General features: G+C 38.0%; 7 protein-coding genes across 17 annotated transcripts; 2 read left to right on the top strand and 5 right to left on the bottom strand.

Moving 5' to 3' along the window:
- Positions 1–1,927: 1,927 nt before the first annotated feature.
- On the bottom strand, positions 1,928–3,939 carry LOC126590650 (uncharacterized). Of its 2 annotated transcripts, none has more exons than XM_050256129.1 (5): positions 3,755–3,939; positions 2,887–3,005; positions 2,714–2,752; positions 2,429–2,571; positions 1,928–2,259 (listed from the first exon to the last, which is right to left on the bottom strand). In XM_050256129.1, the coding sequence occupies exons 1-5, from the start codon at positions 3,910–3,912 to the stop codon at positions 2,119–2,121; spliced, it is 600 nt and encodes a 199-aa protein (XP_050112086.1). In that variant the 5' UTR covers positions 3,913–3,939; the 3' UTR covers positions 1,928–2,118. The 2 variants fall into 2 exon arrangements, with proteins under 2 accessions (XP_050112086.1, XP_050112087.1); XM_050256130.1 differs by having other exon boundaries at positions 2,887–3,034; positions 3,755–3,881.
- A 1,725-nt stretch (positions 3,940–5,664) lies between these two features.
- On the bottom strand, positions 5,665–7,272 carry LOC126590651 (uncharacterized). 2 transcript variants are annotated; one of them, XM_050256131.1, is made up of 5 exons: positions 7,183–7,272; positions 6,630–6,771; positions 6,457–6,495; positions 6,166–6,308; positions 5,665–5,996 (listed from the first exon to the last, which is right to left on the bottom strand). In XM_050256131.1, the coding sequence occupies exons 2-5, from the start codon at positions 6,706–6,708 to the stop codon at positions 5,856–5,858; spliced, it is 402 nt and encodes a 133-aa protein (XP_050112088.1). In that variant the 5' UTR covers positions 6,709–6,771; positions 7,183–7,272; the 3' UTR covers positions 5,665–5,855. The 2 variants fall into 2 exon arrangements, with proteins under 2 accessions (XP_050112088.1, XP_050112089.1); XM_050256132.1 differs by having other exon boundaries at positions 6,630–6,742.
- A 2,412-nt stretch (positions 7,273–9,684) lies between these two features.
- Positions 9,685–10,967, top strand: LOC126588653 (universal stress protein PHOS34-like). The gene is made up of 4 exons (XM_050253752.1): positions 9,685–10,046; positions 10,211–10,305; positions 10,471–10,592; positions 10,745–10,967. The coding sequence occupies exons 1-4, from the start codon at positions 9,866–9,868 to the stop codon at positions 10,830–10,832; spliced, it is 486 nt and encodes a 161-aa protein (XP_050109709.1). The 5' UTR covers positions 9,685–9,865; the 3' UTR covers positions 10,833–10,967.
- Positions 10,968–12,897: 1,930 nt separating this feature from the next.
- Positions 12,898–14,251, top strand: LOC126588913 (universal stress protein PHOS34-like). The gene is made up of 5 exons (XM_050254069.1): positions 12,898–12,958; positions 13,176–13,443; positions 13,566–13,660; positions 13,789–13,910; positions 14,002–14,251. Exons 1-5 carry the CDS (start codon positions 12,932–12,934, stop codon positions 14,087–14,089), a joined length of 600 nt encoding a protein of 199 aa, XP_050110026.1. The 5' UTR covers positions 12,898–12,931; the 3' UTR covers positions 14,090–14,251.
- A 69-nt stretch (positions 14,252–14,320) lies between these two features.
- On the bottom strand, positions 14,321–15,952 carry LOC126588910 (phytochrome A-associated F-box protein-like). The gene has a single exon (XM_050254061.1). The coding sequence runs from the start codon at positions 15,622–15,624 to the stop codon at positions 14,587–14,589; it is 1,038 nt and encodes a 345-aa protein (XP_050110018.1). The 5' UTR covers positions 15,625–15,952; the 3' UTR covers positions 14,321–14,586.
- A 2,226-nt stretch (positions 15,953–18,178) lies between these two features.
- LOC126588911 (serine/arginine-rich-splicing factor SR34-like) lies at positions 18,179–22,709 on the bottom strand. Of its 9 annotated transcripts, none has more exons than XM_050254062.1 (14): positions 22,582–22,709; positions 22,192–22,285; positions 21,792–21,857; positions 21,636–21,710; positions 21,450–21,558; positions 21,318–21,364; positions 21,155–21,212; positions 20,532–20,581; positions 20,325–20,381; positions 20,120–20,241; positions 19,950–20,033; positions 18,933–18,966; positions 18,572–18,678; positions 18,179–18,412 (listed from the first exon to the last, which is right to left on the bottom strand). In XM_050254062.1, exons 2-14 carry the CDS (start codon positions 22,279–22,281, stop codon positions 18,409–18,411), a joined length of 903 nt encoding a protein of 300 aa, XP_050110019.1. In that variant the 5' UTR covers positions 22,282–22,285; positions 22,582–22,709; the 3' UTR covers positions 18,179–18,408. The 9 variants fall into 9 exon arrangements, 7 of the variants coding, with proteins under 7 accessions (XP_050110019.1, XP_050110020.1, XP_050110021.1 ...); XR_007611665.1 differs by lacking the exon at positions 18,179–18,412 and adding an exon at positions 19,526–19,611 and having other exon boundaries at positions 18,639–18,678; positions 19,932–20,033; XR_007611666.1 differs by lacking the exon at positions 18,179–18,412 and adding an exon at positions 19,526–19,611 and having other exon boundaries at positions 18,639–18,678.
- A 748-nt stretch (positions 22,710–23,457) lies between these two features.
- LOC126588914 (NADH dehydrogenase [ubiquinone] iron-sulfur protein 5-B-like) lies at positions 23,458–26,121 on the bottom strand. The gene is made up of 2 exons (XM_050254070.1): positions 25,811–26,121; positions 23,458–23,777 (listed from the first exon to the last, which is right to left on the bottom strand). The coding sequence occupies exons 1-2, from the start codon at positions 25,958–25,960 to the stop codon at positions 23,676–23,678; spliced, it is 252 nt and encodes an 83-aa protein (XP_050110027.1). The 5' UTR covers positions 25,961–26,121; the 3' UTR covers positions 23,458–23,675.
- Positions 26,122–27,110: the final 989 nt, after the last annotated feature.

Here is a 27,110-nt window from a genome sequence, read left to right as displayed (position 1 = left end):
GTCATGTTTAGTTAGTGTCGCAACTATATTAGATTAAACCGACACCACCCACTGACACTATAAGGCCCTTTTGTAGTAGTATAGGTTGGAATTGTAAAGGGGTAAATTATGTATGAGTATGTTGTTCGTGCCACATTTTACCCATTTGATGGTGTGCTCAAGAAATGCCATCCATAAGTAGAGGAAGAAATATCTTGCATGGAAATCTAGTTTTAACAAATGCCATATACTATTTTTGGTATTATAGATAAAAGAGATTTTCTGGGTTTGTTGGATGGGTTGCTCAACAGAATCTAACTTCTTTTGCTTACAGGCAAGACTCCGACATTCTGAAACTGTGGCTCAATCTGATGTGGATGAGGCATTAAGGCTGATGCATATGTCGAAGTTCTCTTTGTACTCAGATGATCGCCAGAATCTGGCGAGGGGATCCTATCGGTGATATCTATTCAATGCTGCGAGATGAGTCTGAGACAACTGGCAAGCTGGATGTGAGCTATGCACATGCACTAACTTTGATTTCTAGGAAGGTTAGTGTTTGCAACTCAACTTTGCCAAGCATCTTGTGGTCGATGTTCAGATAAATGACAGAATGCCAACCTATAGAAATAGAAGTGGATCTAATGCCGAAATAACTGCACTGCTTATCATATAAGAACATAATCATATAAATTAGAGTAGTAGAAATTCAAAATATATCTCAAAAATGGAATGTTTGCTTTGAACAGGGATACAGTGAATCCCAACTTGCAAATGTAATAATATCTTCAACCGGTAAATTTCATAATTTGAACTGTTTAATCTCGCAACATTTATTTGAAGATCATCCATGCAAAAAATTTATTCGAATGAGGAATCATGTAGTCATCCAAATATATGAATAAATCAACGATGTAGGTACCAAATATCATATTCATGATAAACTGTTAATTTGTTTTGATACATTTAGATGACTTACGGTTTACTTTGCCTCGGATGTAATTAAGGTTTACTTTGCCGTTGTTGCATCTGTAATTAAGCTTTAATGATTTATTAGATAATCCAAAAGACACATGATTTACAGGCGCTTGTTGCTCCAAACCAAATTGTTGTGAGATAGATGCACATGTAACTTAGCTGTTTTAAAGGAAATAATTTCACAAAAAGTTAAACAAGAAAGAAAAAGGAAGTTCCTGAAGTTAGAACTTTGTAGAACTTGGTAAAACTTTGCCTTAAAAGCTTGCAACAATTTGTCAGGCTTAGACCTGTAAATGGGTCGGGTTTATTAGGTTTGGGTTGAGTTCAATCCGACCCGTTAAGTTAACGGGTCACCTGAACCCGACCCGTTAAGTTAACAGATCATCCGTTTCACCCGTTAACAATTATTATTATTATTTTTTTTTCATAGAGTTTATTTTTTGTTGTTAAGACTTTACTAAAATTACTAAAACATCATCAACTAACGGATGCTAACGTGTTGACCCAAAGTGACCCGTTATTTAACGGGTTCACCTGTTAACGACCTGACATGTTAAGCATTCACCTAAATATTAATATTAACGAGTCGGGTCGGGTTAACGGATCGGGTCTAAAATGCCAGGTCTAGTTAGGCTCCAAACTTTGAATAGGAGTGGATTCCAGCTGCAAATTCAGTTGGCTCAATTGTTCATCATACACCCCTCTTTTCCTTCTCAACGCCATTATCCATTAGTGAGCCAAATGTCTGTACGACCACCCAAAAATGGCTCATAAATAAACAACCAAGGCCAAATGCCTGTTTTCCTTAAAGCAAAAAGTTGAGATTTTTACCAAAGTTGATTTTGCGCAGGTAATGCATTCTTCTCCTAATGCTCATTGTTTCATAAATATATATGATAATACTCAAGAAATGAAATACGACTTGAAGAATAAATGATATTTTCAAGTTAAATTATAGGAGACTTAAAAATGAGGAATAGCTGATATCATATCATATGAGTAAAATTCATAGATAGCACCCAACATAACCTTAATCCAAAGCAAATTGGTCCTATAGGAAATCCTTTTTGCATGTGGATTTACTACTTTTATAAACAAAGCTAACTACACGCACTAGTCGGCACCAAGGTCCAAAATCACACATTTATTCTTCATCTTTATTCAATCCTGAGCCGAACTAGCGCAAGTCGAATCATTCTTGGACGAACCATTCTCAACATCCACCTCAATGCCACACTGTGTCCATAGGCTACCTCGGAAAAGCTTAAACCCCGGGTCATCAGGCCCGCCAAAAAGGCTTAGCTGCCATTAAAAGAGAGAGATAGATGCAACACTTGTCAATATTTATGTAGAAACAGATGATCTAGCATCTGTTTTCCATTCCAAAGATTGACAAGACCAACACAAGAAGCAGAACAGGATAGCACATAGACTTTTTTTTTTTTTTTTTCAATCGAGCAACTGAAAGTACCTCAACAACCGCCCGAAGCAACCACTGGCATTGGTCATCAGAAATGCCACGACCAATTGCACTTGGACGAAAATTTGAATGATAAAAGACCGTAGAACCTCCGTTTGGATATCTCACCGCAACCTCGTCACAGGCACTAGGACCTAACTCATAGAAATATTACATGTTATTAGCTAGTTACAATAATTACGTGTTAGATAGCGAGAAAATTATTATTATTCTAGAAGCCCCAACAAGCACAAGCAGCGTACAAAACTAAATTACAAGGGCGCCGTTTATACTTACTCCTTTTGCCAGATAAAGCAGAGTAAGTGGATTGGGGTACTGCAAATTAAGAAGAAAAAGCATAAATGACTATAAAAAAAAAAGATTGAAAGGCTGTTTCATTCTAATCAAACAAATCATCTCACAGATTGACATATTATTTAAACAATCGAAATACCAGCGTAATTACTCACCAGTGGAAATGGAACTCGAACATGAACCCCTACGTGGACCCCAACGTGAACTCCAACGTGAACGGGAAGTATAATAACGAGCCATAATTTTGGTTCGAGAATTCGACAAGCCGTCCCAACTAAAAGTTTACAAATTAAAGTTTAGTTCCTGCGAGATAAGACAAAGGCTTACATACTGAAACAAAACGAGAATATAAATGGAAACAGAAAACTGTTCCAAACGATTCAATCCCGCGACAAAGACATGACATAATTAGATGCTAACCCTTACAGAATTAGATGCTAACCCTTAAATCTCAAAACTGATCGCAAGGACCGGCAATTACAATAGATATCAAACTCGCATCGCATGCTAACAATTTTAGTTAAAAACAATTTGGGGTACTCGGCGTGATCATGAAACTACTGGTGTAGGATTCCAGATATATCCCAAAACGTGTATGGCAAGAAAACCATAGCCCGCGGCTCAATTGGATTACTATGGAGTCCAAACTGATGAACGAAAGCTAACTTTAAGCGAGCATAAGACACAACAAGCTGCATCATCCAAAGTGAATACAAAAGATCGATCTTACTGAGGCTGAATTTAAATTGTCCACGCCCAATAATAAATCTTGTTATCCCATAAAGTATGAAACATACGAACGGTAAAAAATAAAAATAAAAACAACCCCAAATTAGGGTTCTGGGAATATATTTTTAAAATCCCCTGCCTCTGTGTATTTGTGAATTACATGTTAAATTCCCTAACCAACGGGTAAGCATTGAGATATTGAGATCCAAAGCAAACAGAAAGAAAAAATTTAGAAAAAAAAATCATAAAAATTAAAACAAACAAAGTAAGAGGTTGAATTTTGAATTTTCATACCCGCAGAGAAAGAATGTGCAAGGCTTCAGCTTTTGGAGTTTTCCGCGGACATTGAACACAAACCCTAAAGTGAAAGGGGAAAAGGTGTGGCCTCGGATTTTAAAGATAGTAGACTTTGTTTCATGGGCCAAGCGGGCCGGGCCGGTATCCATATCCATAAAATATTATAAATTTTTCATTTTAAATTCTAACAGTTACGAGGAGATAATTAGGCCATATCGCATATCACAAATAATCGTTTTTTGTAACAAGGATATTATCTACATTAAAGGCATGTGTGAGTGGGTTAAGTCTCCCACTCGGTTAATCATAATAGGCTAAACTGTTAATTTGCCTCTGAACTATCACTTGGCTTTCGATAGAAGCATGTGCACAACATGTGAGAATAGTTCGGTCGCTTCATTCTTTAAAATAATTGAAAACTTTAGATTTTTAAAATATAAACATATGCAAATATGTGTGATTCTATAGCTTTTGTGTCTGAAGGTCTAGCGAAGTAACGTTTTTTGTCCACAAAAGAGAGTCACGTGGTATACACGTGATAAGAGTTAACGTTATTTTGGATGAAATCTATGAAAAATTAACGGTAGGGGGGAAATAGGCAAAAAAAAATAAGTTCAAGTCCTTAATTTTCCAATTAAAAAGTTCAGGGAGGAAATCGAAAGTCAAGTGATAGTTTAGGGGGCAAATTGGAAATTTAGCCTTAAAAGTTTCATCCTTTTAAAATTTATTATGGATAAGTGAACACATAGGTTCAAGCTCTCCTTTAGTGAGTACAAATGAATGATTTAGTACAAATGACATTAGGAAATATTGTGAGAGAATGATCTCTATTTATAGAAGAGAGTTTCTAGTTTCATTCTGACATCGACACGTGTCGTGTTGTGATTGGCTTCTGATGTTGACACGTGTCGCGCTATGATTGGCTTCTGATATCGACACGTGTCGCGCTGTGATTGGCCTCCTGGTTGGAGGGAAACTCTTCTGGGTCTTTGATGGTATAACGTTGACCGATGCTCAGTAGTTTCGGGATTGGTCAAGTATGGTACAAACAGAATGAAATTTCGGTTTACATGTGTGAAAATTCACTTAATTGTGTGGTCGGTAACGGATCATATGCATTTTAATCTTGTTTTGTCTAGTTGGTACCTCATGCCAAAAGTTACACTGCATAATCAATCACTGGACATGTATGGTAACACTTGTACACTTCATGTTTCGTTTTAAACTTCCTGCTTACTGGTTCGTTATTCATGAATTAGTAAATGAATGTCGATAGATATTAGCTAGCTTGGTTTGTAGTATGTGTTTTGAAAATATAGTGACATTTCATACAATGTAAGTTCAACAGAGGTTTATCTCAGATTAATATTGGAAACTTGCTTTTACCTCTATTCCATGTCATCGGTTGTAGTTTATTTACGAGTTTCATATGCTTCTACTTCCATTGTAGCAAAGCTTTCTATGCAGGTTTGTGTTCATTCTTAATTCACTAGTTTTTTTATTTTTCATATGTATTCCAGTGAGATTTACATAAGAGCACCTTTACATTTTATTGCCAGGTCTAGTCAGGCTCCAAACTTTGAATAGGAGTGGATTCCAGCTGCAAATTCAGTTGGCTCAATTGCTCATCATACACCCCTCTTTTCCTTCTCAACGCCATTATCCATTAGCGAGCCAAATGTGTGTACGACCACCCAAAAATGGCTCATAAATAAACAACCAAGGCCAAATGCCTGTTTTCCTTAAAGCAAAAAGTTGAGATTTTTACCAAAGTTGATTTTGCGCAGGTAATGCATTCTTCTCCTAATGCTCATTGTTTCATAAATATATATGATAATACTCAAGAAATGAAATACGACTTGAAGAATAAATGATATTTTCAAGTTAAATTATAGGAGACTTAAAAATGAGGAATAGCTGATATCAGATCATATGAGTAAACTTCATAGATAGCTCCCAACATAACCTTAATCCAAAGCAAATTGGTCCTATAGTAAATCCTTTTTGCATGTGGATTTACTACTTTTATAAACAAAGCTAACTACACGCACTAGTCGGCACCAAGGTCCAAAATCACACATTTATTCTTCATCTTTATTCAATCCTGAGCCGAACTAGCGCAAGTCGAATCATTCTTGGACGAACCATTCTCAACATCCACCTCAATGCCACACTCTTTCCATAGGGAACCTCGGAAAAGGTTAAACTCCGGGTCATCAGGCCCGCCAAAAAGGCTTAGCTGCCATTAAAAGAGAGAGATAGATGCAACACTTGTCAATATTTATGTAGAAACAGATGATCTAGCATCTGTTTTCCATTCCAAAGATTGACAAGACCAACACAAGAAGCAGAACAAGATAGCACATAGACTTTTTTTTTTTTTTTTTCAATCGAGCAACTGAAAGTACCTCAACAACCGCCCGAAGCAACCACTGGCATTGGTCATCAGAAATGCCACGACCAATTGCACTTGGACGAAAATTTGAATGATAAAAGACCGTAGAACCTCCATTTGGATATCTCACCGCAACCTCGTCACAGGCACTAGGACCTAACTCATAGAAATATTACATGTTATTAGCTAGTTACAATAATTACGTGTTAGATAGCGAGAAAATTATTATTATTCTAGGCATTGAAGCCCCAACAAGCACAAGCAGCGTACAAAACTAAATTACAAGGGCGCCGTTTATACTTACTCCTTTTGCCAGATAAAGCAGAGTAAGTGGATTGGGGTACTGCAAATTAAGAAGAAAAAGCATAAATGACTATAAAAAAAAAAGATTGAAAGGCTGTTTCATTCTAATCAAACAAATCATCTCACAGATTGACATATTATTTAAACAATCGAAATCCCAGCGTAATTACTCACCAGTGGAAATGGAACTCGAACATGAACCCCGACGTGGACCCCAACGTGAACGGGAAGTATAATAACCAAAACGAGCCATAATTCTGGTTCGAGAATTCCACAAGTCGTCCCAACTAAAAGTTTACAAATTAAAGTTTAGTTCCTACGAGATAAGACAAAGGCTTACATACTGAAACAAAACGAGAATATAAATGGAAACAGAAAACTGTTCCAAACGATTCAATCCCGCCACAAAGACATGACAGAATTAGATGGTCAAAACTGATCGCAAGGACCGACAATTACAATAGATATCAAACTCGTATCGCATGCTAACAATTTTAGTTAAAAACAATTTGGGGTACTCGGCGTGATCATCAAACTACTGGTGTAGGATTCCAGATATATCCCAAAACGTGTATGACAAGAAAATCATAGCCCTCGACTCAGTTGGATTACTATGGAGTCCAAACTGATGAACGAAAGATAACTTTAAGCGAGCATAAGACACAACAAGTTGCATAATCCAAAGTAAATACAAAAGATCGATCTCACTGAGGCTGAAATTAAATACCCGCAGAGAGAGAATGAGAGAGGCTTCAGCTTTGGAGTTTTCCGCGGAGTTTGAACACAAACCCTAAAGTGAAAGGGGAAAAGGTGTGGCCTCGGATTTTAAAGATAGTAGACTTTGTTTCATGGGCCCGCTAAATTTTTCAGTTTAAATTCTAACTACGAAATTTACGGGGGGATAATTAGGCCATATAGCATAGCACTCCTTTTTTTGTAACAATATGTGTGAGTGGGTTAAGTCTCACACTCGATTATACATTTTACTATGTTATTAGTATTTGATTGTGTTAATTATAGTTTAAATGTAGGACATGTAACTTCCTCTTGAACAAAAAGTAATCAAACGGACGAATTTTAAAGTGATTCTAATTAAAGGGTGTTTGCAAGTCTTTCAACTTGTTCGTGTGAAAGTTTTTATGCCAAGCGGTTAATTTATGTAGAATAAATAAAGGATAGCACGCAAAACTACCAAAGTAATGTTTCGGGCTTATTTGACATTGGCGTTCAAGATGGCATTTTATGGAGATACGTCCTTATGAAAATATATTTAGGTGACTCAAGCTTTAAAACAAGATCTTTTGGGCCATTTTTGGATCTGGTTTGGCCCATGAACGTGGTAGATTTGTGGTTGGGCAGATTCTCTAACTTTTGGTAGGGGATTTTTAACTGAATTTGAATCTAACAAACTTCGTCTTTTTCCCAACACTCTGAATGAAATGGCGATGGTGTGGCTCTTTACACTTCCATCTGCCAACATTACCTCCTGAAGCAGTTGAATGAAAAATTTCTAGTCAAGTTCTTTATGGCTTCCAAGACTTTTGCTATGAAGAGAGAAATTGTCTTTTTCTCATAAACTACGTGAAGAGTTTCATGAGGCATGAGAGCAGTACAAGGAGTATTTTACAAAGTATCCCCACCCCGACATTGATGAAGACATATGGATGAATATATTCTTTAATGGACTGAATTTCAACTACCAAAAGTCATGTTAATGCATCACCTGGAGGTGCGTTTATGTCCAAAAATGCCAAAGAAGCATTATGGCGGCATAAGACAACTGCATTGACACATAAAATGCCGTTTTGAGAGGTCACTAGGATCTCCCCATGTACCGGCTCAAATTGAGAATGTGGAGAAGAAGCTTGAAAATTTTGATACCAAGTTTGACATGATTTTAAAGCACATTGCCTCACCTACAGAGCAGCCACCACCTACAGCTATGACAACAAATTGTATAATATGCAGCATGCCTACACATGACCTATTGGGCTGCCGGCATAGGGATGCCTATCCCGAGCTCGTCGATGAACATGTCAACATGATGAATGATTACCAGAGTGAACCATACTCGAATTTCTATAACCTAGGATGGAGGGATTACCCGAATTTCAAGTGCATTGGAAATTAGCAGACCAAGCCATATCCCCCATAGCCAGTACAGCAACTGCCGAACCAGATAAGGCTGTTTGGGAAATTGGCTTTGAGAAATTGATTGAATCCACAAGGTAGTACATTGATCACAATAAACAAGAGATGTAGAATATGATCGCCTCCATTAAAAATTTAGAAAAACATCTGAGCTAAGTGACTGAGAGAGAAAAGGAAAAATTCCTAGTCAAATCGTCCCTAATCCTAGAGGATATGAATAATGCAACGCAGTCAGGTTATTGCGCAGTGGAAAGAATCATAGTAACCGTGAAGAGGAAAAACATGAAGAAACAGTTGCAGATAACTCACGACCAGCATCTAAACAGGCCCCATCAGAACCTATTGTTGCTAGGAGTGGGTACGGGCCGGGCCGGGTTCAAATTTTGAGAGATTGGACCGGAACCGTTTAAAATGCAACGAGACAGGTCGGGCCAAGTATAAGATTTCTAAGATTTGGACTTTTATAATTTACCATTTCCCCATTTAACTTTAATTTTAGCCGATTAACCCTCCTAAATTTTTATAAATAGTAAATTTCCCCCTTAACACTAGATTTTAAAATTTTTAATTCAATTTTTTATCCATTTTGATCGTTGGACAACACATGACAACTGTGTAGAGGCAAAAAGAACGGAAAATTGGATGGATGAAAATTGGATGAAAATTTAAAATCTAACACTAGGGGGTAAATAGGCTATTTATAAAATTTTAGGGGGGTGGCACCTTTATACAAGTTCAGGGAAGCAAATCGACAAATACCTCTTTTACTAAAGATTGGTTACAAAAATATTTTTACAAAAACATTTTCAATCATTTTAAAAATAGCTCTAAACGAGCCCTTAATCTAACCAAACAAAAGTGACACTATTAATAGCCTTAATCAACGAAGAACAATTACTAATTATCCATTGCCAATAGCAGAGAAACAGGAATACCATTAAGCTATATTCACGCGCCAATCTGTGATTGTTTTGCCTTAACCGCCCGTCGTTTCTTTCTAGAGGTAACCCGAATGATTAGGAGATAAGCTATATTCATGTCCGCCAAATCAGACTACGCTGTTTGTACCAAGTATGAAGAATCAAGCAAGCAAGCTCGCTCGTTCGAACCGATTCCATTGAAAGCACAAGCCCTTCGTATAAATAGCCGGCAAGAAAAGCTCTTATTCCAAACGCTAACAAAAAAAACTGCTTTTCTAGAGAGAGAAACGAGAACACAAGAAAGACGGTGAAGAACTAGAGAGGGAAGGGTGAGCATTAATGGCGGCAGAGAAGCAAGTGATGGTGATCGGGGTGGACGAGAGCGAGCAGAGCCAGTACGCTCTGGAATGGACTTTGGACCACTTCTTCAAGCCCTTCGGCGGCGACAAAGCTCCCTTCAAGCTCATCATTGTCCACGCAAAGGTCCAGGTTTCCGCCGCCGTCAGCTTCGCCGGCCCCGGTAAGAGTCTTACTGCGACATGAAGTGATTTTCACGCACCTCTACAATGCAGAGTAGAGGAATAAACTGCCGCGGAAAATAACAAATGTGCAGAAGTCGATTTGTTTTGATTGTTTAGTTAATTATGATTAGCTAATTATTTTGCATGTGTGCTAAAATTGCAGGAGCGGCGGAGATTCTGCCGATCGTGGAAGCTGATTTGAAGAAGACTGCTGCCCACGTAACTGAGAAGGCCAAGGAATTTTGCGCCTCTAAATCGGTATTTAGATGGTTTCCATTCTATATGATGGTTTCAACACGAGATTCGTAATTCTTATGCTATCATAGAACACAGCGGAACCAAATGATTGCACACCGATGTGATACGAAGAAATTGCCTTTCGCTAGCAGCTTTTCTGAGCACTACATATTCTAATGGTTGCAGGTGACCGATGTGGTTGTGGAGGTTGTGGAAGGAGATGCTAGGAACGTTCTGTGTGATGCTGTTGAAAAACACCACGCATCCATCTTGGTTGTGGGAAGTCATGGCTATGGAGCCATCAAAAGGTATTCCCTCAAACTTAATCTAATCTTTTCGAGTGGAACAAACAACCATCACTAATTCGCGCGATTAAGTTTGAGCCGAGCTTGAGGTTTTTCATGGAAAATGATGTTACTTATCCGTGGAAATCTTAATGTTGCGTTTGATTCTGTTGCAGGGCGGTTCTGGGAAGCGTCAGCGACTACTGCGCCCATCACGCTCACAGCACCGTGATGATCGTGAAGAAGCCTAAAACCAAGCACTAAGCCTCCTTTGGGTATTCAATTAAGCAAGACAGAAAATCCATCGTGAAAAATTACAATACATATATAATAAAGGGAGATTTTGAAGGCGGTGCTTACTCTTCAATATTTTTTAATTGAAACCTTATTGGTTTTCAATGTTTGATTAAAGTCCATGAATTATGTACACCTCAGCAAATTAGTGTTAATGTATTTTTTTAATTTAAAAATATGTAATTGCAGTTACCTACATTTATGGAATTAAAAACTCATGATTTGTGATTTAAATATCAAAGATAGATTAAACTCTTAAATATCTTTATCATCATAATCTTCACAATCATTCATCAATACCAGCCTTAAAACCCAGAACCTTGAGGAATAATGGACTACATAACATCGGGTAAATCAATACCAGCCTTGTGGGTACATTCATCAATTAAACAAAAAAAAAAATTAATGTACTACAAAACATTGGGTACATTCTCTTACAAAAAAAAATTACTATATAACATTGATACCTTCTTCGAATAAACCTCATATGGATGCATACGAGGTTTATTCTATGACTGGAAAAAAAAATATGGGTAAACCTCATATGGACTCATGTTATGTATTCACTATTCATGTTCATAAGTGGGTACAATATTTATTGATATGGGCACATTCTAGGGCCCAAAAAAAACATATAGGTAATTGATATAGGGTACATAATATAAACATAAATATTGCACCCAAAAATTATAAACATGGATACGCAATATGAATACAAAAATATTTTTTTTCCCACATATTTTAATTTTTTCGGTAGAATAAAAAAAACAAAATGTTTAGGAATTAAATTTTATTGAAAAAGTAATTAATGTAAGATGATAATTAGTTGCATGAAATAGAGGAGTTAAACGCTCAATTAAATTCTCATTTATAATAAAAATAATCTAAAATGCTAACGTGGAAATAACTCAAGGACTTCAATTAAAAGTTTAAAACACATAAGGTTTCAATCAAGAAAATATTATCACTAGGGATTAGAACCTAATTTTCCCTATACGGTGGATTCGTCCATTTGAGAGTTGAATCTTGAAAGGTTATTTGTATGTATATACTTTGTGCTTAGAGTTTGATCGTTCAAACTTCAGAGTATGACATGTATTTATAGGTCGAAAGTTTAAGCTTTCAAACTTTTGGATGACAAGTTGATCCGTGTATCAAAAGTTTGATTGGTAAAGTTATGATATAAGTTATATTTTCATTGGAATAAGACTTGGCTGCTGAACATTTCAACAGGAGGTCTTGCTTACATCCAATCTCGGGTGGACACGTAAATTAAAACTTGGACACGTGTCCACCCGGGATTAAGTGTAAGCAGGACCTCCTGCTGAAATGTTCAATAGCGAAGTAGCGTCATTTTCATTGCCATTTCTTAATCTCTGCACTACCAACATAAGAATCAAGATGTTAAGATTCCAAAGAGACAGGTTATGGTCCACCACTATTAACATCAATTATGCCTATTTAATCCGTGCAATCAAAAGGTGTGTGGATAACACGCTTCGAACGTAAAAAGAGAAAATAAGAGTGAAAAAAAATACATACATACATATATATATATATATGTATATATATGTATATTGTTGGACGATAAGAAAGCATGTCAGCTCGCATAGAAAACCTAAATTTTCAATCGAAAAACCACATAGGCCACAGAATGATCTGGGGCGGCGTTTGTGCAACAACAGACGACAGCAAAAGGGTGTTGGAATTATTGGTTTGGGAGAAACCAAGATGGATATATACGCCGTTGTTTATGGGAAAACGACTGCCAAATATTGTGTTACAAAACTCAAAAGGGTAGAACCGTAGAAGATAAGAGTGAAAAGGGTCCAATAGAATCAGTTATAAAAAATAATAATTAAATATAAAATCGATTGGACAAAACAAACAAAAGTTGGAACACATGACGTCAGGTGCAAAAGTAACTCAACATTTTAAACTAAATAAACCACAAACGCTTTGCGATTGACTTTTTATCCTAGATCCACGACCTTTTTTTTTTTTAAAAGAAAATTCGATACTAGATTATTGCTATACTGATAGAAAGAATCAAGAATTGGTATCTATTGATGACTAGCCAGCTTCTTAGATTCAAGGTATCTGTTGATAAAAATCTTCTATTTTTTCTCTTTAAATATAGACTTGAACTATTTTTATTCCAGCGGACGGTAAGAGAGATATATTCCACCAGCATATCCAACAGCGCCAGTGGTAATGTGTTATTTTAATTAATTATAAATTTATAATTAAGATGATCATTAGTGGGGTCTAGCCAATAATTAATTCCATATACTGTACCTACAATATAAGTAGGCACAGAAGATGAGCAAATTATTCATACCTCAATCTTATTACGATTTAGAAGACAATTGCGATCTAAACAAAGCTGCAATGGCGAGTAACACTGTCGAGAATTCGAAGCAAGTAATGGTGGTTGCTATGGACGAGAGCGACCACAGCACGTACGCGCTCGAATGGACTCTCAGCCACTTCTTTATCCCCTATACATCAAACCCCGCTTTCAAGCTCGTCGTCGTCCATGCCAAGCCCCCTCCTCCCGCCATGGCCCTTGTCGGACCTGGTATGTAGATATTCACGTCTATTAACTTACTAACTAGTTGGCGTTCGAGCTCTTTCTATATACGCATAAATATTAATTGGGTATAATGCAGCTATATATACTCAACTTGGTGAAATGTGTAGGAGGAGCTAAAGTTTTGCCAATTCTGGAGGCAGACTTACAGAAGATAGCCATGCGAGTTGTCGAGAAGGCGAAGAAAATTTGTGCCAGTAAACAGGTAATGATCCTCACGAAACGTACTTACATCTTGGATGTCGCTGTGCCGGTTTCTCCAATTCTGCAGGGAAAAGCTCATAACGTTCTCTTTGAGGCTAATATTTTTTGTTTAATTTGATGTTTATGTAGGTGAATGATGTGGTGGTGGAGTTGGTGGCTGGGGATGCTCGAAACGTTCTCTGTGAGGCTGTAGAAAAACACAAGGCATCCATCTTGGTTTCTGGAAGCCATGGCTATGGAGCTATCAAAAGGTAACTCCATTTTCTTGCTGCTTCTCTTCATGCAATGCAAATTTGCAGGCAGTAACGATCAATCGACTCTGGTTCTCTCCTTCTCTTGCAGGGCCGTCCTGGGCAGCGTAAGCGATTATTGCGCTCATCATGCTCACTGCACTGTGATGATTGTGAAGAGGCCGAAAATTGAAAACTAAAATCTGCCACTCTCCAAAACGTCTCTACTAAAGAGCGGTAGCTGTCCGGCAGTCCGCCGGCATATAATTTCAAGCATGGTTGCTGTTTTGATCCTTGTAAAGAATTGTTACTCGATGTAAAATATGTTATTGTCTATGGATCCCGAGCATCTACATTTAGAACTTGTGCATTTACTGCATTTCACTACGTCTAGACGATTCTTACAATTCAACGACTTAACACACGACGCATTCGAAATCTCAATATAAATTTAGGATCTTATTAAAATCTTACAACATGACATTGAAATAATACAATCTTATTGAAACGCAAACAACAAAACAACAATACAACAAAGAAGGTTTTGAGAACACAACAATAACAGCAGCAACAACGCTTGAAAAAATTGACATACATCGAAATAAAAACACATTCCACTCTCCTCAGATCCTGGAGAGCGAGAACTCTATGGTGCTTCGGAGTATTAGTACATGCCCTCCTTAGAGAGCAATCTCCATCAAGAGTACAATGGCAGGTCGGTCCAAGCCCCAGAGACATGTCCATTTTCACAGACATAAGCTCGAACAACCGGCTCGCCATCGTCATGGTACCCGAAAACCCGCCTCAAGCAGAATGCAGAATGCAAATCCCAAGTGTCTTTGCAGGTGCAAAACGCGCAATTCAGATCAATCTTGCTGCGGTTCCCATCCTTGATCGTCCTCCACACTTGGGACCCCTTGAAATCCTTGAAAATCCCTCTGAAAAGCATGTAATTTCGCTTCTCTTCGATGTGCACGCAGCCGGGCCAATCACAAATGTACAAGCGGTCGCCGCGGAACCGGCTGTGGAGAAGCTTGTTGCCCTGCTCACGGCTCAGATTCCAAACCCCAGAAGCCAAATGCGACCTCATCGGTCTGCACACCTTCCTTTTCTTGCAAATCGAAAATTCGCTGCCCACTCGAACGGAGCCATTATCGACATCGACGGAGACTTGATCCTCCGCCGCCTCCGTCGCCGCTGATTCTAATTGGGAATTGTCTTGCTCTTGATCATGGGCTTCAGAATCGTTATAGACTGTATCGAAATAAAGATCATCGAACAGAGACCAAGAACAATCATTTCCAGAGGAACCACCCTCCTGATTCGCGCCAATTTGGCTCGAGGACGCCTCGGTCGGAGGCTTCGCCGCCGGAGATACGCCGAGCGGACTGGAGTCCAATCTCCGGTAATCCTCGTCGGGACCGAGCTCGCGCTCGAGCCCAAAGTCGGAGTTCTCGAAGAGGACGCCGGAGTGGAGGAGGCCGGGGCAGCAGACAGCGAGCTTGTGAAGAGCGGCCCAGCCGCCGGGAGGCTCGGAGGAGCCGGCAAGGAGATCGGAGACGACGGAAGGAATGACCTTGTAGCACTTGGTCTTCCAGCAGACGTTTCGGATCATGGAGGAGAACTTGGTGCAGGAGCAGGCGAGCCGAGCCCAGTTCCGCGGGTCCTCCTCGAGCTTGAAGAGGATGTTCACAACGACGTCGTCGGAGAGCTTCGAGAAGAGAGTTCCGGCCATCGGAATTCAAACTTGTCTGAGAAATGAGGGGACAAAAGGACGAAATTGACGTTGGATTTGGGTATTTTGGGGGATTTTGAGAGATGGTTAACAGAATTTCCGATTGTTTGGTTCGATTTGTTTTTCAGTTTGTTTCCGGCGAATTGATTTGGGGAGAGAGAGATGGGGAAGTTTGCGAAGAACAGTGTGTGTGTGAGTGGTTGGTTGGCTAGAGAGAGAAAGCGAGGTGATTTTTTTGCCGTTGGAATTTGGTGGAGCTGAGATGGCTCTCTGGGGGATTCTACAGCTATTTGATTTATATTATTTTGACAAGACGAGTGACTCGAACTTGAGTACAAAGTTTGAGAAAGGCTCGTACATAACACCGTATTATTGAATTGAAACATCATGCAACGTGAGATAATTTCTATAAAAAAATAGACATATATCTTGACAACAAAATGAATTAATCTTTGAACTGTGCTGTTATGACCAACTAACTTAAAAGAAATATGTGTAGTTTGATTCATTTTGATTTGTTTTTTTTTTAATTAGAAAATTTGTTTATTTTGTGACCCCTCGAGAAATGACATAATTCAGAACGAGAATATCCGAGGTAAAGACGGAGTGACCGTAATTGAAGTTAAGATGAGAGAAACTTGGTTAAGATGGTTTGGACATATGAAACGAAGACCTAAAGATATTCCGGTTAGAAAATGCGATTATGAGATAGAGGCTCAGGACAAAAGAGGTAAAAGAAAACCCAGTAATACTTGGAGAGGGTCTTTAAAAAAAGCATAGAGTACTTGAAACTAATAGAAAACTCAGCGTAAAACCAAGCACATGACATTTTAAAATCATACAAACAATTTCACTTAGTAAGATAAGATTTTATTGTTATTTATGACCCAACTGATCCTCTCCGGATCCTTTTGGTAAGAATCCGGAGGATCTGGGAATCGTGTCCGTTCATTGTACATTGTGCGATCAATTGTTGTCAAGTACTGTTTATGTTTATTTTTAAATAAAAACATTTAAAGTAATTTCTAATCACATAATGTACGATAAACAGACACGATTTATAAATCTTTGAAATTCTCACAAAAAGAATTCCAATGAGAATGCGGACTCATTTGTGATCCCTCGAAATTTCTCGTGAGTATACGTGAGGCTTGAAAATTGTATATTTCACTGTCATGTTGTCACACCCACTTATTTTTGGGGGACAATTTACATCCTCATCACTTGGGAGCCTTTTGACCACACTTTATTAGGAGGAAACGTGTGGCTCTCCCCCACCCGGGCCACCCCTCACCTTCTCATATGACATTCGAGGAATTGTGATGCTCTTATCCGAACTTGTTGAGAAAATCCATCATTTGGTAAAATAATTGTAGATAGAGACTTTGTGTTTGATTCACTTGCCTCAAGTATAATAATTGAGTCATCTAGTTTTCATTGTGGCCATGTTTGATTCATGGAATAAGATTGGTTAGTAATCCAACTCTCGTGTTTGATCACAAAATAAGTTCATTAAAAAGAGAATTCTCGTGTCCAATTAAGAAATCATTCTATTGAAAATGAAGTACTCGTGTTTGATAAAATAAGTTTACAGGTAATGAAATTCTTGTGTCTAACTAGGATACAGTACTTTGCAAATGAAACTCTCGTAGCTAATCACAACATATATTTTAAGGAAAACTAATAAAATTGACTTGAAAATTTTAAGTTTTAACGAAAAGAACAAAAAGATGTTATAAGCGAATAGTACCATGATTAACTTTTTAAAGTAAAAATATGATTTTTCGTTAAAATAAATAATATCGAAAGCTTTTTATTAAATTTTTTTATATTTTATTGGATTTTATGTCGTGATTAGAAATGAGAGTGGAATGCGGCTGCCTTCGGTTGAAAGTGTGCGGTGTTAGATGCAGGACATTTGAGTCCACAAATCTGAACGTTGTCGTTTAAATATTGAATGGCATAACCACCAATCGAAAAAGGCCAAAGATTTTTCAGTGTGCCGAAACAAAAATCAGACTTCATTTGTTATTATCCTATTTTCCGCAGATTGCATTGCCACTGCTAGTTTGCATCATTTGCATTTCATAACACCTTATCGCTACAACACGCGAAATTCTCTCTTGCAACAAAACATAGTTCAACGTGAAATTCTCTCTTGCAACCAAACATAGTTCATCGTCGCCCATCTAATCAATGCTTGCTACGTGTCCAAAAAGAGAATTACTCATCCAATAGACAAGAAGTGGTAAATCTATCAAAATTCAAGAGAGTACCTCTCCTATAAGACTTTCTTATCACTTGACACAAAATAGTGCATCAAAGTAGATAAAGTCGGGCACACGCGAGTCAGGCCAGTTCACCAAGGCAGCGTGTCATCCCTCTTGCACCCAATTTCACATCATGTATCCCCTAGTTTAGAATATCGCATTGTCAAAAGAACATACGAGGGCCTTCAACATACATTTTTCCGTCGCTGGATGTTCATTCGAGTATTATCATCAATCGCGTCAATGTTAAACAAATAAATGAACAACGAGACTTCAAGCGAAAATGTAGCAAAGAATCTCAAATGCATTACAAGGTGCGAAGATGGTAAAACGCCAGTTTTCAGTTAAACAACAGCCCGCCGCAGTAAACAATGTAACAGACACAGTGATTTGAAAATGAATATATCCATAAACTTACAAGTTTGCTAAATAAAAGGTGCCCGAATTACAGTCCCTTAACAAGGATTGTAAACCTTTCTCCGAGCGATAACTTCAGGTCAGGGATAACATCATATCACCTATCAAATAGAATTGCAATCAGAGTCTAGAACGAATTGTTGCACGAGTTCAACGTTCGCAAAGCAATAGCAATTCGTGGAAAATGTGTCAAGAGAAGAAAAAGATGGTGCGACAGTGATGACACTAACAAAAGTAAATGTAATGCTTGAGAATGATACCGTGACAAACTCTTGCTCCTGCTCCTGCTCCGGATTGGACTCCTGCTGGCACTACGCTTCTTTGGACTTTTACTAAGGTGCTTCTTCGGGCTTTTACTTATGCGTTTCTGATTATGCCAACAAAACAAAATTATAAAGGGCCAAAGAGCCGTAATCCAATTGCAGTTATCACACGAATCCAATGTCAAAACAAATCCTGAGAGGCCGTCATTCAACCACTATCACAGTACAAAAATGTCATAAACAAACCTCAATAATATCTTAAATTAACCCCTGAATACAAAAAACTACCGAAATGGGGCAAGTAAAAAGATATTGAAATACTTTTTAAGTGAAACAATAGTACAAAAATAAGACTTACCGAAGGCACTGGAGATTTGCTTCTTGATCTTGATCTGCAAAAGTTCCAGAAACAACCGAATTTAATAACCATGTTCCTATTACCAATTTGATCCAAGGTCCTTGATGCCTCTTCCATGTGAAGTTACCACATCCAATAAGGATAGAAGAAAAAAATTTAAACATTTAGCATACCAATAGAAGAAAAAATGAATGAAAGAATTGACGTAAACCCCGCCAAAACAGATCACAAAATCAGAGGGAGAAATATTTGAAAAAAAGAAAAATTTATAATTATTTTTAAGACAACAGTGGGAAAGAAAAGGAGCATTCTTCCCTACTGTAACACAAGAATCCAGCAAATCCAGATAGTGTGACCTATTAGCCTGGCAAAATGTTGAAGCATGAAATGAAAATCAAATTGTCTCTACTGCTCATTGACGATGACTTCCAAGTCCCAATGGCACTTAGTTCACAGATATCCAGCTTTACTAGTGCAATCCAAGACTTCCATTGATCCCAATCTAGCACCCATGGACATTTACAATGCCAAAAGCATTAGAACAGAGGCACCATGAACGTTTTGCAAAGATGCCTATCTAAACAACAGCATACCTCCATAGAAAAAGAGTTGTAAGCAATCGACCTTATCCAATCAAGATCCTAAAATCCAATCCCCAGTTCGCCGCATATATCCATATCTAAAAGAAAAACAAAGGTAATTTTCATGCAAGCAAAAAGGGAAAAGAAAATAAAAACTAGTTGGATATCTGACTCTTTCTTGGCAACCCCAACTGCTGAGCAGGAAACAAAGGAATTGACCAACACAAAAAGATTCCAGCACAAATGAGATAATTCATACTTTACAACTGCAAGAAGACATTTAATTCTACACATGATATCTTATTGCAATAGTAATCTCCATGATTATTCACCTCATGGACCCATGAAAACCCAGATCAAACGTAATCAACAAACCAATAGCTAAATGAATATTTGGAAAAATAAAAATAACCCATACTCTGATGGAGAGCGAGACCTTGATCGTGAACCAGGGAGAGAAGCCGATCTTGATCGAGATCTAGCGGGTGAGCGGCGTGAAGATTTGGTTTTTGGAGACTTGCTGCAATAAAATGTAAAAGTCACAACATTAAATAGAAATGTTTATTCCCCACATCTAAAGAGTTGTGGAATTGACAATGGTCAAACCTCCTGCTTCTGTCCCGGCTATAACTTGGACTACGACTGCGACTGTAGCTCCTGCCTTTTGAACGAGATCGACCGCGACTAGGGCTCCTAGATGAGTCCCTCTTCGCATCATATTCCCTCACCTGTGTAGTAAAATGAGATAATAAACGAATTTAACAAAAGTATAGAAGGAAAGGAGAGAGATTTTCAGCTGTAAGATTCATACACGAACAGATTGGCGGTCAAAAGCATTCCGGAACTCAGAGCCATCAAGCTTTTTGATCTGCAGAAAACAAATTTATGAAGCTTGAGATTCTTACATAGATGCTTCAGACACATCAACATACTAATATTTCACACCTAGTACTCATGCTTCATAGAAGGTTAAAGAAACTATTTATGTCTGGAGGGAGAAAGTAAAAGGAACACTTACCGCATACTTCATATCTTCTAAGTTCGTGTAATCCACAATCCCAGTTGTGCCTACAAAAAAAAAAACATAGGATAAAAGCTAAAACGATTGAAATATGAAGACCTATGAACCACTAAACAATATTAAAATGACACCATTTGAAAGAGCAGAATACATCCCAAAAACAGTCTGAACATTGGTTGAGAAGCACTATGAACCACTGAGCAACTTTTATCGTACCACATATCATAAATTTTTCTAAGTCACCAACATGACAAAACCAGCCAAATCAACAAAAACTAGCAGGAGATGGTAGGAGAAAAACTGGAAATTCTATTAAGCTATGTACAAACTTGAAAATGCTAACTCTAAAGAGTGAGAAAGGAGTTCATAGCATTAATTACGAATGTTTGAATAATATTTTACATGAAAACTTAATTCTTATTGGTTCACAATCATAATGACTCCGTAAATTAGTGAGTATGCTAAGAGTAGAAATTTTCTAGAGAACTCCTAAAGTAACTTTTTAACTAAATTTTGAATTAAAAATGGAGAGCATGATTGGAGATGCGCAAAAAAATATCCAAGCAAATATCTGACACATGATAACAAAGGAATACCCTCGAATATGAAAAGCAACTTACCACTACCATCACGAAAAACTTGGGAGAAACAGACATCTCCTGCCCGTCGCATGTGATCCTAAATAAAATGCATCACATGAGTCAGATATGAAGTGACAGTTACCACACCAAGGGAGAATTATAATGAAAAAAAAATCTTCATCTGATAAATACAATAGCACACCTTAAGATCTTGCCATGAAGCGGAAGGGGGAAGTTCACTGACTAACACTGTGGACGGAGAAGGTTTAGAAACACATCAGATGCATCCTACCACATATAAAACAGCACAAAGTATATCAAATGAAATACACACCACGATAATCTGAGCGCTTAGACATCCCACGTCCACCTCGACCACCACTATAGTTACTCTGACGATCTGAAGAAGATGAATGCCCACGCCCTCCATGTGCAAGTTCAACCTACAGAGATATACATCAGAATACTATGTATAGGCAAAGTACCACTGCTACCATGAAAAGTAAGCATAATAGCCTACCCGTAAACGATGCCCATCAAAATCATAGCCATCACGACCACGGAGTGCATCTTCAGCATCACGAGAGTCTTCAAACTGTACCAAAGAACTTGTTCAAACACAGAACATATGAAACATAAAATGAATAACGTAAAGAAAGTAGCCAAGTGATTTCACCTCAACAAATGCATAACCAGGAGGCCTTGGAGGGACCTTCAGGTCAATATGGGCTATGCGTCCATACTGTGGAGAAAATTAGAAATTTCAGTCAGTCTATTCATGGCTATTATTTTAAGTCCTATTATATAGAAGCAAGTTTTTCGAAAGATAATATGATTGTTCACACCCAAGAAAGATAATACGAAGGTTAAGCAAGTTTTGCGAGAGAAAAAAAACACGTGCTTTTCCATTCCTAATTTCAAAATTCTATTCATTTTTAAACAACATGAAACCCATCAATGTACGGTTCTACTTCTACACATACAAGTACAATCAAATGAATTCCAAACAACAATTTCCCATCAAAAACCGCATAGCATTGTGTCTGCAAATCAATTCAAACAACAAACTGAATTACCTTGAAAAACAAGTCTTCCACCTCTCTCTCGCGTACATCACCGGGCAGATTCCCAACATAGAGAGTTCTGCTTGTACTACGACTGCTCATTGTACTGCCAAAAAACAAACAAACCCATTGAAAATTCGGATACGAAAAACTCCAAAGTTACATCTTCTGTAAACAAATTGAAATCTTCAAGGATCCTATTTGCCTTAAGGCATTCAATGGAAAATAAATTAAAAATTCAAATCACAGAAACCCTTGTTTAATTTTATTGAGCTCAGTCAACGAGAATCCGAAAACGATAATCAAAATGCAAATTCACATTCGATTTAAATTCTATCATCCTACGATTCTTGCGAAACGAAATCGAAAAAAAAAAAGAATTACGATTTTAATTTCTATTACCTTCCGATGAAAATTGGGGATCGCGGCGAAGCAGAAAGGGGCCAAAGGGCTGGAGTTTCAAGGGTTAGGGTTTTGAAATTGGAGAGAAGAATTGTGGGGCTCCCAGATATTATTATGGGTTCGGATAACCTGTTGCGCTGAGTACGGCAGTATATACGACTCTGTTTTTGGTTTATTAGTTTAAACCGCCCGATCGTTAATCGGTTTGCGAAAGTTTGCATCTGAACCGTTGAAACTCACATGGGATCAAAGAGTGCACACCGCACTTGCGGACGTGGCGTAACGAATCTGATTACGAAGTGCAGTGACGTGTCATCGTCGTACTCGTACGTTTGTGTGTCGAACTCAAACTATTCAAAACCAACGATGATGTTGCAAATATGAACTTACTCTAGCTAGAACAATGAGCAAACTGCCGTTTAACCTTTTGAACTATTATCCGAGTTAAAATCAATACCATGTATTATTTTTTTAGTAAATTAATCCGAACTATTTAAAATTAACCAATTCACCATCAGATTCGATGAAATTTCTTCTACTTTTTCGTCAAATTCTAGCACGACTTTTATCTCAAAAGTGAATTATGTGTTGATCACGTGTCAGTATCTAACGAAATACAAGAAGTAACGATCACCCTTTCAAATGTAAGAGAAATATAACAAAATCCTACTCATTCCCTTTGTTTTGGACAACAAATACCTATTCATTGCCCTACAAGAAGTGACAGAAAGGACAGAACATAGTAGATAGAAATTCGATGTATGGAGAATTCGCCATCTAAAAAACCGAAGCATAGCTTTCAAAACCACACGAAGCAATTCATAAATTTCCACCTGTAGGAATACTTCCGGAAAGAGAGAAAAATAAACAAAGAACTTGAAAAGGAATTGGGTTTATATTCCACGTCATATTAGTCTACTCTAGAGAGAAGAAACACCAGTTTAAGTCACCAAGCAAATGAATGTCGGAATCTGCAGCTACTAAAGCAAAACTAAATTGACCATAATCAAGTAAAAGACCAGTCTCGGCAAAGATACAGCATTCGTTCTCCACACATTTATTACTCCTTCAGTTCAAAAGATGGTCGATTTCTGCTATGGATGGTGATGCTTATCAACCTCTCCACCCTCCTTGGCCCGTGCAGCTGCCCTTATTTTACGCTGCTCCTCCTTGTAAATTCGATTCCTTCGTTGAAACTGCGATAGTAGATATGCAAATAAATTATGATGCGAACAAGACAAAAATCTTATCTCTTAAGAGAGGTAAATATTATTGTAGTAAATGTTCTCCTAAGACGAACGACATTAGTAAGTTGCAAAGCCTCAACCTTGTTGTTCAGCAAGTTCCAAAAAGTTATGAAATGATTATGTATGTTCATACCCTGAGATGAATGGCTCATGCGTACAGTGAAATAAAGCCATTTTACAAGTTTATTACCTTGACTTGGGAAGCTAATCGTGAGAGGGATGAGAATGCCATCTTGATTCCAAAGTTTTCAAATCACGGAAAACACTATATAGCTTCACCTCATCCGACACTATATGAAGACAATCATGTACTTTTTGACATTTTCTTCTCACCTTTGCTGATGAGCAAAACTTTGTAGAAGATTGTCTTGTTCGAATTATACATTATATTGCCAATTGTGTTACCAATTATATAATATATGCCAATTATGTTGTCCATTTGTTATTATGTTTAACCTCCTATTCTTAAATGCTACAGATAGTGTATAAAGTCATAGAACTCAACATTTAAAATAAGGTTGAATCATTTTGTACTCGACGAAATCTAAAAATATAATGTGATTCACAATAACAACTACGCATGACAGCCACGATACTCGGAATCAGCCATACACAACATATAAGTAAACCCAAGCAACTCCTATGTTTCTATCTCCCAAATATTTGATACATAAAACTTCATCTTTTTTCTCTTGAATTTTAGGAGATACATAGAACTGTATAGTGCACTCGGATTCAAGATTATTCCCAAGCGGTTCTACAGTTATATGTTACTACAAGGTGGAGAATAGAAAAATAAAAAAGAACCTGAAAATGCATATGCAAGTCCCTACAAAATAAAGGAGAAAATGGAATGGAAAATAGAGGTGGCAGACTCGTGACTCGTGCACTGTAAGACCACTGGCACTTGATTTCATCCTCACATTAATTCATGGGATATGACACTGGCTAATTTCACCATCGTGAGGCCTTTTTTTTTTTCATGTAGATCATCCAGAATATGTTTACATATGTTTCACGTAGATACCACATCACCAGGATATACTGTTGATTTGATATTAGGTTAACGATCACACTATGATCATATCATATCATATGGGGGACATGGACTACAAGCCACACAGAGGAAACTGGAAAGCTAAGGTCCCGTTTGATTACCATTTAGTTTTAGTTCTAAGTTTTACGTTACCTCCACCTTTATTCAGTTTTCCTCTCTCCCACATACTATACTACAAAAACTGAAACCTAAAAACTAACAATGAAATGGTTATCAAAGGGGCCATAAGTAGTCAATATTAAAGGCTCTAATTGAAGATGAGCCATCATTCTATTAAATAAAAATCCTCCATGAAAATAACTGGTCAATCTCCAGAATCCCGACCAAAAGAAAAACTCGTTTAGCTTTGCAATTTCAACCCGTTCATCAGTTCACTCCTTGAATGCCTAACGACAACAATGTCGCATGAAATATTTTCAAAAGCTATTATGCACAATGCATAAGCAACGCCGTGTTTCTGCATACTAACTTCTCTGATTTTACTTGTCTTCCTTCCTTTCGAACCAGAAAAAGGTATACTTTTCCTTATCTTCAAAACAACCATCCCACATAATCTTCGCAACAGCCATCCCACTCAGGACACAAACACTTCAATTGCAAATGCAGACTCCGAAAATGAATGATATGTAATAAGCGAAACCATAATCATAAAATCAAATTTTCAGAAAACCCTAAATTAGCTATCCAATGAAGACTTGGAATTCAGCTGTTAATCAAATCCTAGGGCTTTAAACACCACATTATCTACAGCAAACTAGAAACCCGCATCGACGGATCATTAAATCAATTGAGGAAAACCAGAGGTCAAATTAAACACATCTGAGCTAGATTAACAAATAATTAAGCAACAATAATACAACCGATCTGAGTAACATTAGAAATGAAAATAACAAAAGCTAATTAATTGGAAGAGAAATTGACCGACCTCTTTGGAGTGGTGGAGGCACTCGAGGTAGTCTTCGCGGAGGAGGACGCAGTCCTTGGGCTCACGGCAGCGAGACATGCACTCACTGAAGTCCACCCAGAAATCGTAGCACCGCCCTTTGTTGCCGGTGATTCCCCACCCCGATGCCATTTCTTTCTCCCGCGCGGCGGAGAATCGAGTCGAATCGGTTGTATCGACGGTCGGTGGAGGTCAAGAGGTATCGGCGATTGCGGTGGTTGGTTCGCTCTAGCTGCTGACTGTTGGCGGTATCATTGGTGTTGGTCTATCATGTAAACCGATGAAATTTTTGCCTGTGAAAAATAAATAAATTAGTTAATCAGTTGATCAGGTCCGTCGATCTCGTATTATTTGTGTAAATGGACGGTCGAAAATGAGTCATGTTTTTTATTGAATTTTTTTTCTTTTCCATGTAAAGTGACCTACAAATGACATAATCGAACACCTCTAAGCAGTTTTTGGTTCACTTTACATCCAATACTCTCTATCTTTACCATGAAAAGAAAAAAAAATTCAATAAAGATGCAATATCTCAAAAAATGATCCTCGTCGAATCCTTTTCTTGGGAATCTAGAGGATCTATGATAATGATCGTTCATCGTACATCGTGCGGTTAGTTTTCGCTAGGTGCTATTTATATTTAATTTTAAATTTTAAATTTTAAATAATCTTTAACCGTACGATGGACAATCATAATCACCAGATACCCTAAATCCCTAGAAAAAAAATCCGGCGATGATCCTTTTTCCTAATATCTCAAGGCTGGGCAAGCGATGGATAATAAGGCCTTGTTTGGCACGCCATATAAAGCATCGGATAGAATAAATAATACGGGAGCAGTTGTTTGGTGCACTCTCGTACTAAATAAGCACCCGCTTAATTATCCGGCCCATCAAATTTTATACGGTTGACACCGTACTATTAAAACAGCCCAAAAGCTCGGGATAATTAGTCGGGGCGCTGTCCTCTCCAACTTCACCAAGCCGCCGTTAACGACTTCTCAAAGTGGGCCTTCGAGCAGTTCCTCGACGAGTTCTCCACCCCGGGCGCCACTCCTTTGTGGTCATTCGCCGACTAATTTCCCGTCTCGTCCGATGGAAAGCACACAGAGGAACAAAGAAGAGAGTGAGAGAGAGACAAAATGAGACCAGTAGCGAAACAACATATTCCACAGGGATATACAGAAAGGGGCGGATGGAAGCTGAGGAATTCGCCAACTGGAGGCGTCACTCAGCTCTTCCCCTCCTCCAAATTGAATTTTGTCAATGCTTTTCCCCAACCT

This window comes from Malus sylvestris, chromosome 11 (assembly GCF_916048215.2).
Source record: "Malus sylvestris chromosome 11, drMalSylv7.2, whole genome shotgun sequence".
In the NCBI taxonomy this organism is placed as follows: domain Eukaryota; kingdom Viridiplantae; phylum Streptophyta; class Magnoliopsida; order Rosales; family Rosaceae; genus Malus; species Malus sylvestris.
The sequence above is the reverse complement of the archived record's forward strand: the minus strand, read 5'-3'. Positions and strand labels throughout refer to the sequence as shown.